The following is a 12,937-nucleotide window of genomic DNA, read 5'->3' on the forward strand; positions in this document are numbered from 1 at the left end:
AATGGCGATAGTATCGATGCGGAAAGAACCAAGGCACAAGGGGCGAAGCCTCTGTGTGTGACCGACCATGATGTCATACTCACCCTCCTCTTCCACATGATGGTCGATGTGATGGTTAGTGTGGAGTGCTTGCGTGGTGCGCTCCAGACAAGGAGCTCGATGTGGTGCTCAACGGGGAACGAGAGGTAGGAGGTGCGACACATGTGAACCAAGGGGGAGGTGAGACAAGCGCTAACCAATCCAAGTGCATTTTCAAAGACTAGGGGGTTGCATTGATAGAACCAAGCTATATCATTGCTAAACAAGTAAACAACTATATGTTTCTAAGGACAGTTAGAATGCAGAAAAGAGACAGTTCCAAGACTTTTTTGGCGATTTTATACACAATGAAATGTTCTAAAGGCACTGTCAACCCATAAATTGATATATTCACTATTTTCTAATTATAGGTTGTTTTGGTTTTTCTAGGTACACAACTTTTGTTATGAATCGAAACATATAGGGGGTGTTTAGGACTGCTCTGCTCCACGTTTTTCAGCTCCGCTCCACGTTTTTTAGCCAAACAATTTCAGTTCCACGCACTTAGTTCGAGAAAAAATGGTGGAGTTGTGAGAACACCTAAAGAGATACTCCACGAACTCCAGTTTTTTGTGGAGCTGCTTCATGGTGGAGTTTGTGGAGCAGAGTTCGTGGAGCAGTGCCAAATACCCCTATAGTATGTCTATAGGTGCATAGCAAAAGCTACACCTGGACCAAAACGACCTATAATTTTGGACATAAGGTGGCAGTTGCTATAATTGCTAAATTAAGTAGAGACTAGAAATAAAAGTCATATTTTCCAGTGGATGGTTTCTTTTTTTTCTAATCATGTATCTTCTTTCTCCATCTACTTATTATATCTCTTCGTATCTTAGTTTCAATGTAAACATAGTCTCTTATCTAAGAAGCTATACTATGTCACTATTTTGCTTAATCGACATCTAATTAATGAACATATAAACTATCTATTTTAGAGTTGTGAGTACTCTAAGGAAGTCTAAGCCAAGAAAGCTTAGGACTCAACCTCAAGCTGAAGACTCGGACTTAGGTAATAAAAAGATTGTAACCATTGCTCATTGCTGGAGGCATAGAGAGGAGGGGGTGATGTCCAATAAAGAGGGGTTAAGGCAATTTCGTAGAAAAGAGATGAGGTGGTAGAATAGGAGTCAGATTTGACCAGCAAATATAGAAGAATAGTTTAAATGTGGAAGATTAGTATAGGGGTTATTTAGATCCGTTCATTCGGAGGAATTGAAATCTACTTAATAAATTAGACTATTTGGTTTGAATTTTGAAATTCCACCACTTTCTAAAATTTACGTATAAACCTATCTCAAATTCATAAAGTGAGAGATGAAAAATTATTCTATAGATCATTATTCTATGTTTCTACTTTGCAACTTATAACACTCTCTTTAGCTTGCTCCCCTATGGTAGAAATGCAACATATAAATATTTTTCTCGTATAGCCAACAATAATATACAAATACAATCCATATACAACATGTTAGCTTACTTAATGTGTCTAAATTATGATTATTAAAATAAATTCAATTCCAAGAATCCAACTCACTTCTTCAAAGGTATTCATAAGTGTAATGTGCTTACATGTATTATAGGTGTGAGTGTACACTCGTATGTGAGTATCTACGTCTATAGCTGGATCTTGAAAAAAACAGAGTCTAAGAGAATAAGGTTTAGGAAATATTTGAAATGTAGAATTTTTACGGAAACTGCGTGGAAGTATTACGGGAATCAATTTAATTTAATTTAGAAAATGCAACAACATAGAAAAATTAGACTACGGAATGTCATAAGATGACAGGCACATGCTTTGTAACAAGCTCCCACCGTGGATTTGTACGGCAAGAACAGTTTGTGTTAGCATCATGTCACAATCTCGTAAGATGGAGAAGGTAGATCTAGTAATCGAAATCCAATTGCCGAGTGTGATTTGTCCTAATAATCGAAATCCAATTCCTGAGTGTGATCTGTCAAAAATCCAATTGCCGAATGTGGCAATTGCCTCGGGGATTGTACGTGAAGATCCCAGTGAAGAGCAGCAGTCGAAAAGTGAAAGACTGAATAGATATTCTATGCTCTAGCATATAGCATCAAAAATAAAAATAAATTCTCGAACTGGAAAATTGATGGAAGTTCAGATCGAACAAATGTCATTAATGACGCATTATATATCGTTATATCGCTCAATTTGGCAGGCATTAGTCACCCCATCAATACAACATGAACTTGCTAATCATGTGCAAAAATACATATATTGATCATCATCATTTATGAAAACCGGCCATTCACCATAGCTGTTTAACATTCTTTCTGCAATGTGCCAAGGGCGCATGGCACCATCATTGTCGTTGGCCTAATTATTGCAACAAAGCATGAGTACGTTTCTCAAGGAAAAGTGAAATAGAAAGGGTTGAAACTGAGCCTCAGAAGAAAAGCAGCTTCATGGGAGAGGAACACAAACGGGAAAAGTCCAGTCTCTATCCTTCAAGGGCCGATGCACCAGATATAATTTCAATAAGCTCTGTAGTGATGGATGCTTGGCGTGTCCTGAATATAGAAAATAAGGTATCAGTATCTTCTAAAATCCTGCTTTGTGTTTTGTTATTGCTAATGCATGCATTTCATGTGGTCAAGTAGCTTCACAATATGCTGAAATAAAAAGGTGCTAGTTGTTAAAACAAACCTGTTGTAAGTGAGAGTTAGACGATCAAGCATATCGCCAGCATTTCTGCTGGAGCTGTCCATGGCAGACATACGGGCTCCAAGCTCACTGCATGCATTCTCTAGGGCACCATTGTACAGAACCTGCAGTAAGCCAGGCATTGCAATATATATTACAATAAGGGAGACAGAATGATCTAGTCTTAAACCCAGAAATAAATTCATGGAAATGTTACACATTTTTCTGTATATTTATACAACACAAACTGCTAAAGCAATCATAAATTTGTTGCTTTGAACGATAAGCATAGTAAGTTCTCCCCAGATAATAGATAGAGCTACATGTAGCTCCTTAATGATCACAAAAGACTTACACAAGAAAACTGGAACTCAGCTAGATTCTGCAATATCTCTGATTTTGTCTCGCCGCCTTCAATCTCATAAGAATCTAGGTCACCCATCTTCCCACCAGCTTCTGATTCTTTTTCTGCAACCTGCTCAAGGAAAGAGCAGTAAACAATGAACAAAATAATATGATGCTTTTGATGGTCTCTAGTGATTAGAGCACTAGTTCACAAGCCTTAAGGGTTTCTTACCTCAGGGGACAGTATTGTTACCATTGTGGGCTTAAATGATATAACAGAATGGAACTTGTTGAAAATAACCCTCAGAGCATCATATTCCACATTTTTCAATATGTCATCGGCCAGCACAGCAATCTGAAATTCATTGAATTGAAAGCATTAAATTTCAGAGCAACAAAGGAAATTATATTTATAAAAAAGGTACTAATGTGAATGTATTCCTAAATTTCATCACAAAAACAATATATTCCCAACATCTAAGGAAGCTAGAGTTAGAACCCAACAACATGACAAGACAAGTGCTACCCCAAAAAAAGATTAGAAGCATACAAGTGGTCAACTTTTCCTAGCATTAGTGTATCATATACTCAATAGTTTGATGTCACAAAGACTCAGCTGTTTTACAAAGTGGATGATTAATTTTTAACTCAATTCACAGCTCTTTTACGTGAGCACCTGCAAACAATAAAATAGGTAAAGGAATGATCAGTAGCTGAACCAGTCATCCATAAGTTGTCTGGTCATTTGTGTCCATGACTGTTACAGCAGACAATTTCATTTGGGCCTAGAAGAGTCCAGAACTGCACTGAGTAAGTTAACCAGTAACTATACTAGACATCCTTTTCTTGGCATCAAGATTAATACTGTCGCAAATTAGTCAAGGAATTCAATAGCCCAGAGAACAAACACCATAGCATGATTTTACTAAAACAATCAAGAATTAAGAAAACAAACAGATGCAAATCTTTTTTTTTTGAACTAAAACAGATCAAAATCTTGATCTGTAAACTAATAAAAACAGACCTGTGTATAGTTGATAGGATTCTTCTGTAGTTCAGTTACAGTCATTTCAATGCTGTTCCTTGAGTCACGAACCAGCTGAACTTTTCCCTTTTCTCCTAATATAACAAACTTGCTTTCTTTTTCTGGACCTGTAAGCAGGAACATAAGCATTAAATTCACATATTTAGAACAATATATAAGGATTATATTCATGTCAACCAAGTGAATAAACTACCAGATGTCAACTTGTGAAGGGCCCTGCTAACTTTCACCGATGTTGAATTAATACCACCACAGAGTCCCTTATCAGAGGTAATGGCCACAATCACATTCTTCTTGACATCAACGCCTGTCGAGTCAAAGCAGAAAAGTTGAAGATCAACATGAGAAAACCGCACATGACCAAAAAGTTCAAAAGAATACTACAAGCAAAGGCCATCTGTGTGACACATGTGCACTACAATTTTTTTTCCTTGAAGTGGAAATTTGCTCGCAAGAAGAAATCTTCATCGCATAAACACGAAAAGGATATACTAGTATATATGCTGATTTTGATGAGACATTATATCTCCAGAAGTATTACACAGTATCTTTTATAGTTTCTAATAAAAGCATACAAGAAACATGGTACTGGGTTCAAGTTACTTATGAGGCTACGGACGCTAATGTCTCAACTGATCAACTGAAAATATACTTCCAAGTACATATTGCAGGAAAGATGCCCCTTACAGGTAGGGAAAAAACTTGTTAAAGAAGCATAGCTTGAACATTTCATGATACTGCTAGTGAACCCTAGAATGACCAACCTCAATTGAATAAATCTAACTTAAATCTTACAGTATGTTACTGAACATTATGGGTGACAGATCAAATCAAACCATGCTAAAGAAGCGTAACATCATACGAAATATACATAGAAGGACAGAACAGATGAAAGTAACTAGACAGGAGGCTAATCCAGTGGCTTTCGAAACACCATATATATACATACTAGGAGCATCCCCAAGAAGGGCGGTGAAAGGCTCCCACAGGCCACGTGAATTTTCAGTCCTCGTCTGAACAGCACGAAGCTTTGATGCTGCAACCATCTTCATAGCCTTTGTGATCTTCTGGATGTTCTTGACACTCTTCATCCGGTTCCTCACTGCAGATATAACAGAAAAATAATAGTATTAGGAACCTTTTCCAATTCATATAAGTGAGTGAAGCAACCAGACGCAAGAGCCCTTACCAACTTGAGTTGAAATAGACCGTGCACCAAGTGGAGCCATCTCCCTGTTAATGTAGTGTGCAGTCAGCACAAACCCATATAGACTAAAAGTTCTATATGAACAAAGAAATGATATGGCTGCTTGATATTGTTAGCATTTCAACAAATACACACAGTTATAGAGATGTGTTATAGTGAGAGAAAAAAATCATTCCACGCATAAGATTTCCAGTTCCTGAGTGCATGTTAAATATATGCATACACCGCCACTAAATCAACGGAATCTTATATCAGGGAAAAAATAACGATAGGGTACACATGAAATGCGATGCGATGCCTTTGGTCTATATACGAATCTTAGTTGCGGGGCTTGCGCAGGTCACCTATAGACAAATCAAACGCTGCCATACTGTACCCCCCAAGATGTACGAAACAAACCCCGTGCCCCCCTCCCGAATCCTAGATCGAGCAGAGAGATCTGAGAGTGAGGGAAGCTCATAGCCTTACGGTTGCGAGATGGCGGAGGATCGCGTCACCGCAGCGGAAGCGGCCGCCGGAGACGGGTTGGGGACGGTGGGGGAGAGGAGGATGCGCCTCCCCTCGCGTCGCAGCGCCGCCATCGCCATCGCGTCGCCTGAGTTGCCCTCGCCTCTCTCTCGCACAGGCCTGTTTTTTTTCCCCCTCTTGTCGAATCCACTCTCACCTTCTCTCTCTTTCCCCGTCTACCGGACCGTGTTATAAGGAGGAGTCGAGGAGAGAAATGGGCTGCGAATCGTGCAAACATATGGGCCAGGAACCGGCAGCTTGAAGTCAACACCTTCTGGGCTGGGCCTGTGTTCCAGACTGGCGGGGTACAGTTGCCCTTTTTTTTATTTCTACCAGCACATTTCTGAATGCTTCTTATGGACAGAGTTTGGCTTTTTTTTTTGACAAAAGCATAATTTTATTATTAGCAGCAGGAGGCTGCAATAAATGGGATTGAATCCCCACTTTACATTACGCAGCGCCAACTTCAGAGAGCATCTGTTCACATGATCTGCATTAGTACATGAGTACACAACCTTAGGACTAATGTCTGGATTATTGAATGCTGATCTAGCTAACATGTGAGCTATGGAGTTCTTGCTCTTGGAATCTTGAGGACTCGAATTCTTTTGCCATTTGTGTAGTTGGTGAACGTTTGAGTGGAAGGTAGCCAAGAGCAATCTTCCCCATTCAGAGAATTGGCCAGCATTTGATTGTCAATATAGAAGCAGATTTCTTCAAGCCCCAGTTCAGAAACAATTGCAGCAGCAAAGGCTATTGCTGCAGCCTCAGCCATAACAACTGAGGTGATTTCGTTGATTCGTAGCTTGATATGGTAAGAGCCATTTCTCCTACTGTCCTGGATGAGGATCCCTAGACCTGCTGATTTGGGGAAGTCTAAGGATACCTCTGAATCGATGGAGGCATCAGTGTAGCATCTGATCTCCTCTGAGTTGCCTGCGGATCTACAAAAAGAAAAAACTTGAAGGCTTTTTGGCACCTTTTCAGGTGTCTTGCTTTGAGTGGTAGTTTGTGATTACTCATTCAATAGAGTTCTGTTGAATGAATGGATGTGCGCCTGCACCGCCAGATGAACCTGCAAAACAGACCACTTTCGTTTGTGAAAGCGAAAGTCATTTCTGACCTTCCATATGAACCACAAGTAGGTCATGACCTGCACTAAGATCTCTTCAGAGGTTTTAGAACCAATTATCTTTGCCAAACAATATTGAATTCCGTCTTCCTCCTGAGGAAGGACAGAAGTGAGCAAAGGGGTTTTAGCCGAAAACCAGACAGCTCTGACAAAATCACAGTAAAATAAGAGGTGGGCATCATTTTTAGTAGAGCCACAGAGAGCACAGGATTTATCAATCTTGTCTGTGAGGCTGTTCGCGCGTGCACCAGTGGCAATGGCTCTTCTTAGGCCTTGTTTAGTTCGCAAAATTTTTGGTTTTTGGCAACTGTAGCATTTTGTTTTTATTTGACAAACATTGTCCAATCACGTAGTAACTAGGCTCAAAAGATTCATCTCACAAATTACAGGTAAACTGTATAATTAGTTTTTATTTTTGTCTATATTTAATGCTCCATGCATGCGATCAAAGATTCGATGTGACAGAAAATTTTGAAATTTTTTGCGAACTAAACAAGGCCTTATTAGCCTCCAAATAAAGGTTTTGATTACTGGAGATATTCTCTTACTCTTCCAAACACGTTCGAGAATGACTAGGTTTTCAGAAGAAATATTTCTGGAACCCTGTTGGGGAAGCTGCAAACTGGAAATACTATTGAGATATTGAATTGGCTTGCTGGCACGTTATTAGTTTGATTTTGATGATCATATTACTACCATCGTTCCAATTTGTTTGGTATCCATATTAGCGGTAGTACTAATAGTAAGTTTGGTGCTAGCAATTCAGATATGATGACAGCGAAGATGTTGACAACCAATTTCACTTAGGCCTTGTTTAGATCTATTTTTTTAGATTTTGACACTGTAGTACTTTCATTTTTATTTGACAAACATTATCCAATTATGAAGTAACTAGGTTTAAAAGATTCGTCTCATGATTTACAGACAAACTGTGCAATTAGTTTTTGTTTTTATCTATATTTAATGCTCCATGCATATAGAGCAAAATTTGATGTGATCGAGAATCTTGAAAAGTTTTGTTTTTGGGGTGAACTAAACAAGGCCTAAAGCTCGGGACTTCAGGTTCTTGTCTCCTTTTTTTATGAGGAAATTGAGTTGGGACTCTTCTGAAATCCGCATGCGCCTCTTTATTTCAAAAAGGACCGGCATGCACCAAAGTCCAAAGCACGCGCAACTGAAATATGGAATGGAGCACTAGGAATGGACTTGGACCCTGCTTTACCTTGCACAAGATAAGGATCTTGCTTTCCAAAATGGCTCCGAAACCTTTAGACCCCAAGTCCCCAACTATGGCTTCTCGCGAATGAGCTTTGTTTCCCAGTGCATTGGACGATACTAGTGCTCTCGTGGCCTTCCCCCCACCACACATTGCGCTTGCTTCTGCTCTGAAGGTGTGCAAAAATCATTTATTTTCAGAGAGATTTGTGCAAGATTGTACTGCAACATCAATGGACAGCTCTTTGATTGAATATAATCCCAAGCCAAGCGTGCTAAGAACAATAAAATTCGAGAACATCGCAGTTGTTTCAGACGAACATGACCTGAAGTAATTGCGAAGGGGAATTCCATCTACCTAGCTCCTCCCAAATCTACAACAACCGCTCCAGTCAATCACAATGGCCTAGCTGAAACACGAGAATGGGAAGCACTCGCGCGCGTAGCAGCGGCGGCGCCATCCATCTTGGCCAGCTCTTCCTCCAGAGCGATGATTTCCGCCTTCAGCGTGGCGATCTCCTCCGCGAGCTTGGCTTTCTCCGCCTCGCGCCTGGCGCGCGCCTCCTCCTCCGCCGCCGTCGTCTGACCAGTGGGTGTTGGTCCGGGTCTTGGGCCGGAAGATGGTACTACAACGGCTGCCGCGACATCGTTTCGAATGCCGCCGCCGCCGCCGCCCGTCGAGGCTTTGCCCTTCGAGGCGAGGGTGGAGCCCCGGTGCGACATGGTCAGTATGCTCTGCTTCGTGCCTGGGCCGGTGGACCCAGGGTAATCGGGCCGAGCCGTGCTGTCCCGTTCCGAGGCTCAGAAACACATCGAGCTCGAGCCTGAGCCGACACCCGACGGCTCGCGCGAACTAGGCTGGTTGCCTAGCGCGCCGCACTAGAAAGCAGTATCCATGGCGCGCTGTTCTAAACCCTAAAGTAACCCCTGGCCCTGCTTTACTAAACCTCATCGAGAATCGCACGCGTCGGCGACCATGGCGGCGTCTCCGTCTTCTCCCCCTGCCGCCGCTGGAGTTGGTGGCCAGAGCGTGATCCCCTTACCCTTAGCGCCGTCTCCCCATCTCACCAACTTCTTCGGTAAGTGTGCACCAAATCTTTTACTTTTCTCTTCCAACCCTCCCCGCTTATGCTTCTCCCTTAGAAACTTGGATTGGTGGTAAGATTCAGCTAATACTCAACTTAGCAAATTTGGCTGACAACAAGGTTCAGTGGGAATTTGTCTCATGGTGAGAGCTTGAAGCATGCTGGAGCTTAGGATTTTGATCTCGTTAGTTTAAATGTTGGTTGAACTGGATATGGGGTTTCCTTGATGCGAAAGAGATTATACTTGTGCATATTTGTTAGGTTTTGTTTTCCGTTGGGTAGTTATTCAGTAAAATGTTCTTCGGCAAGTACATTGAAGATATTTGTTTTGAGATTGGGTTGTCTGTATCTGTCATCAGGAAGCATATCACACTTTCCAGAATATGCACTGAAATAGTACTGAGATCTAACTTATGGTGCAGTGTGGAGGGAATTTGTCTGGGGAGGAATTGCAGGCGCATTTGGGGAAGGCATGATGCATCCAGTTGACACTCTGAAAACAAGGCTTCAGAGTCAGGCTATAATGACAGGGGCTAAGGTGTGGGATTATTTCAACTTTGCTTGTTCACATGAAGTTTAAGACTTACAATCACAATGCACGATTTTGACACATGGGTGCTGAAATTTTCGACATCTCTTTCTATCAGGCTCAGAAGAATATATTCCAGATGGTCAGGACAGTTTGGGCTTCAGATGGTCTCAGAGGTTAGTGAATAGAAATTAAAAAGGGAAAGTAGTGAGATCATGCTGTCTTTTTTAATTTAAATAAAACAAACTAAAAAATTTAAACACTAATATAATATACATGAGGCCTGAGCTTCATAACTGCCCAAAAGGCCAAAAGTACACCGTTCCACACTAATAAGCATCAATAGTGATCTTGATAAATATTGCTGTTGACCTCTTTTCAGGTTTTTACAGAGGAATCAGCCCAGGTGTTACTGGATCTCTTGCGACTGGCGCTACATATTTCGGTGTTATTGAATCGACTAAGACATGGTTGGAGATTGCTAATCCTAATCTAAGTGGACACTGGTCACATTTTATTGCTGGAGCGATTGGTAAGCACTCTATTTTCTGTTTTTTTTGGGGGAAAGTGTGTGTTTGTTTGTTTTACCGAGCATGGGGACTTTATATCTGCACCAGAAAACTTTTCTACCACCCCCTTTTGTTAGTTATGATACTTTGCTGGTGTAGATTCTGTTGGAATGCACGATGTCTTAAGATAATTTCCTATGCTGCTTCCTGGATGCCACATATATGTTTCATTCTTGATTCCAGGTGATACACTTGGATCCTTTGTCTATGTGCCTTGCGAAGTCATGAAACAAAGAATGCAAGTCCAAGGCACCCAAAAATCTTGGGCATCAGCTGCAGCTAAAGGAAGTATTTCTCAAACTCATGGGACTCAGATGTATGGGTACTACAATGGAATCTTCCATGCTGGTTGTTCTATCTGGAGAGATCATGGCTTGAAGGGGCTTTATGCAGGGTATTGGCACTGATTTCTTCTTACTAGCCTGCCTATCATTATCAATAGTGCCTTTCATTTGTTTTTTATTGGATTACATAAGATCATGTCAAAGGAAAACCTAGTCCTATAATACTTTTTTTATTAGCTCTGTTCTTTCTGCAACCTCTGAAGCTTGTCTATTTTAGCCCAGAAATGAAATGTTATCATACAAAATAAGTGTCAATGTGCATATTATGTATGTGTTTATGGAACAAGTCAACAAACATGTACTATCTATCAATTATTTGTGAAAACAATAACTGATGATAATGTTCATGATGGTGGTCACACTTGAGTTTTGTTTCAACAATACCACTTTATGGTGTCAATTTAGTTGTCAATTAGACAATTACACACCATTGTTTTGTCCGAAATGACAGTCTTTTCTTCCTCACAGATACTGGTCTACGCTTGCCAGAGATGTCCCTTTTGCTGGTCTAATGGTAAGTTAATTAATTTAACATATACTCTTGTTTTCTTTGTCCTGACAATTTTTTAGTAAATTTGCTCACATTCCAGAGGCAATGATGGTGAGTTTAAGTGATCTCCTTTAAGAAGTCGATATATTGCCATTCATTTACATGGCATCCTGATAGTAACCTTCCATTCACCATAATCATTTTGATTGACATGCCTTTGACTGCTGGATAATTCTCAACTCAAGCAATAGCCTTTGTTTCCTGGTCTCATGCTACATAACCGTGATTTGCGAGGGCATCCCTCAGTAGGCAGTACTGCAGTTGTACTGATTATTGGAGCCAGGAGATAAACCTAAGTGCATGTAGCCCTTCTAGTCTCTATGACCCCCACCCGCCTTCCTTTTGGAGTAGCGCTTATACATTATTAAATATTAATACCCCAAGAACACTTTTGTTGTGGATATCGAGATTATCTGATAGATTCATGTCTTTACTAGATTTGTTATTTAGGATTTTTTTTGGTGTAATCTAAGCTTTACTAATGCTGTGGACAGTAATGGAGAGTTACTGTTTAAAAGAATCTATTAATGAGCAAATATATGGCTTTCCAGGTCACTTTCTATGAAGCAATGAAAGAGATGGCTGATTATGGGAAAACAAAGTATTTGCCGCACAGTGATTTGGATGTCAGCAACTCCTTTGAAGGACTTGTTCTAGGAGGATTGGCAGGCGGTATGTCTACTCTAGTACATATAATGAGCCATGTATCTGTTACCATATCACTTGAGAATCTCAAGTTTTCTTCCTCTTGGTAGCTCTTATGAGTTTGCTGCTGCAGGCTGTAGTGCATACTTGACAACCCCCTTGGATGTGATCAAGACAAGACTGCAAGTACAAGGACCAACGTCTAGGTACGTGTCATATCTGGTTCTGTGACTGCTCTCTCTCTCTCTCTCTCTCTCTCTCTCTGTGTGTGTGTGTGTGTGTGTGTGTGTGGCTGCCTGGCTGACATTCTCTCATATCTCTACTTTTACTATTGAAGTCTGAAGTTCTGTCCCTGAATTGTGGATGCTACAATATTCTTTTTCTTATACCTATCATATCAGGTACAATGGGTGGCTGGATGCTATAACAAAGACGTGGGCTTCCGAAGGGGTGCACGGCTTGTTCAAGGGAAGTGTTCCAAGAATAATATGGTATATTCCGGCATCAGCATTCACATTCATGGCAGTGGAATTCCTAAGGGACCATTTCAACGGCAAGGTTGATGCAGATGCCCATGAACTAACCTCCCTGTCAATCGACACAAGATCAGAAGTTGAGAAATCAGCTTAATGTTCCTTTTCCTATGAGCGACCTGATATTCCTGCCTGGTGGAATTTATCCGGCGGGATCTTTTTGTCTTTGGCAGCAAAGTAGGTTTCAGTCATGTAAATGCGGAGGACGTTCATTGTGAGCTAGGCGAAAACGTTTTTGTGTACCACAGAGAGGAAGGAACTGATAACATCATGATTTATATTAGGGCACAGTTTTTTTTTTTTTTTTTTGAGTTAGAAACTGGTGGGTGGATGGAATGAGAGAAGTGAACATGTAATTTCTGCAAAGACCAATGCAGCAGGAGTACTGGGCCTTCTGAATCTCTGTTGCATATGTTATTGCCATTCTTGCGTATTGAAATCATGAGGTCGATTTGGCAGCCTTGCCATAAATCATATTCTGAGCAACG

The 12,937-nt window shown here is 40.8% G+C and overlaps 2 protein-coding genes across 2 annotated transcripts; one reads left to right on the forward strand and one right to left on the reverse strand.

Annotated features, from left to right (window-relative positions):
* LOC8085308 (ATP synthase subunit gamma, mitochondrial) lies at positions 2,187-6,022 on the reverse strand. Its single transcript, XM_002468235.2, has 9 exons — positions 5,809-6,022; positions 5,323-5,366; positions 5,083-5,235; positions 4,327-4,440; positions 4,113-4,240; positions 3,321-3,443; positions 3,099-3,218; positions 2,747-2,868; positions 2,187-2,610 (listed from the first exon to the last, which is right to left on the reverse strand). The coding sequence occupies exons 1-9, from the start codon at positions 5,925-5,927 to the stop codon at positions 2,541-2,543; spliced, it is 993 nt and encodes a 330-aa protein (XP_002468280.1). The 5' UTR covers positions 5,928-6,022; the 3' UTR covers positions 2,187-2,540.
* Positions 9,035-12,888, forward strand: LOC8056891 (uncharacterized mitochondrial carrier YMR166C). Its single transcript, XM_002465602.2, has 9 exons — positions 9,035-9,273; positions 9,702-9,817; positions 9,927-9,984; positions 10,191-10,340; positions 10,561-10,771; positions 11,190-11,235; positions 11,823-11,943; positions 12,050-12,122; positions 12,318-12,888. The coding sequence occupies exons 1-9, from the start codon at positions 9,171-9,173 to the stop codon at positions 12,544-12,546; spliced, it is 1,107 nt and encodes a 368-aa protein (XP_002465647.1). The 5' UTR covers positions 9,035-9,170; the 3' UTR covers positions 12,547-12,888.

The sequence above is a fragment of the Sorghum bicolor genome, chromosome 1 (assembly GCF_000003195.3).
Source record: "Sorghum bicolor cultivar BTx623 chromosome 1, Sorghum_bicolor_NCBIv3, whole genome shotgun sequence".
Lineage (NCBI taxonomy): Eukaryota > Viridiplantae > Streptophyta > Magnoliopsida > Poales > Poaceae > Sorghum > Sorghum bicolor.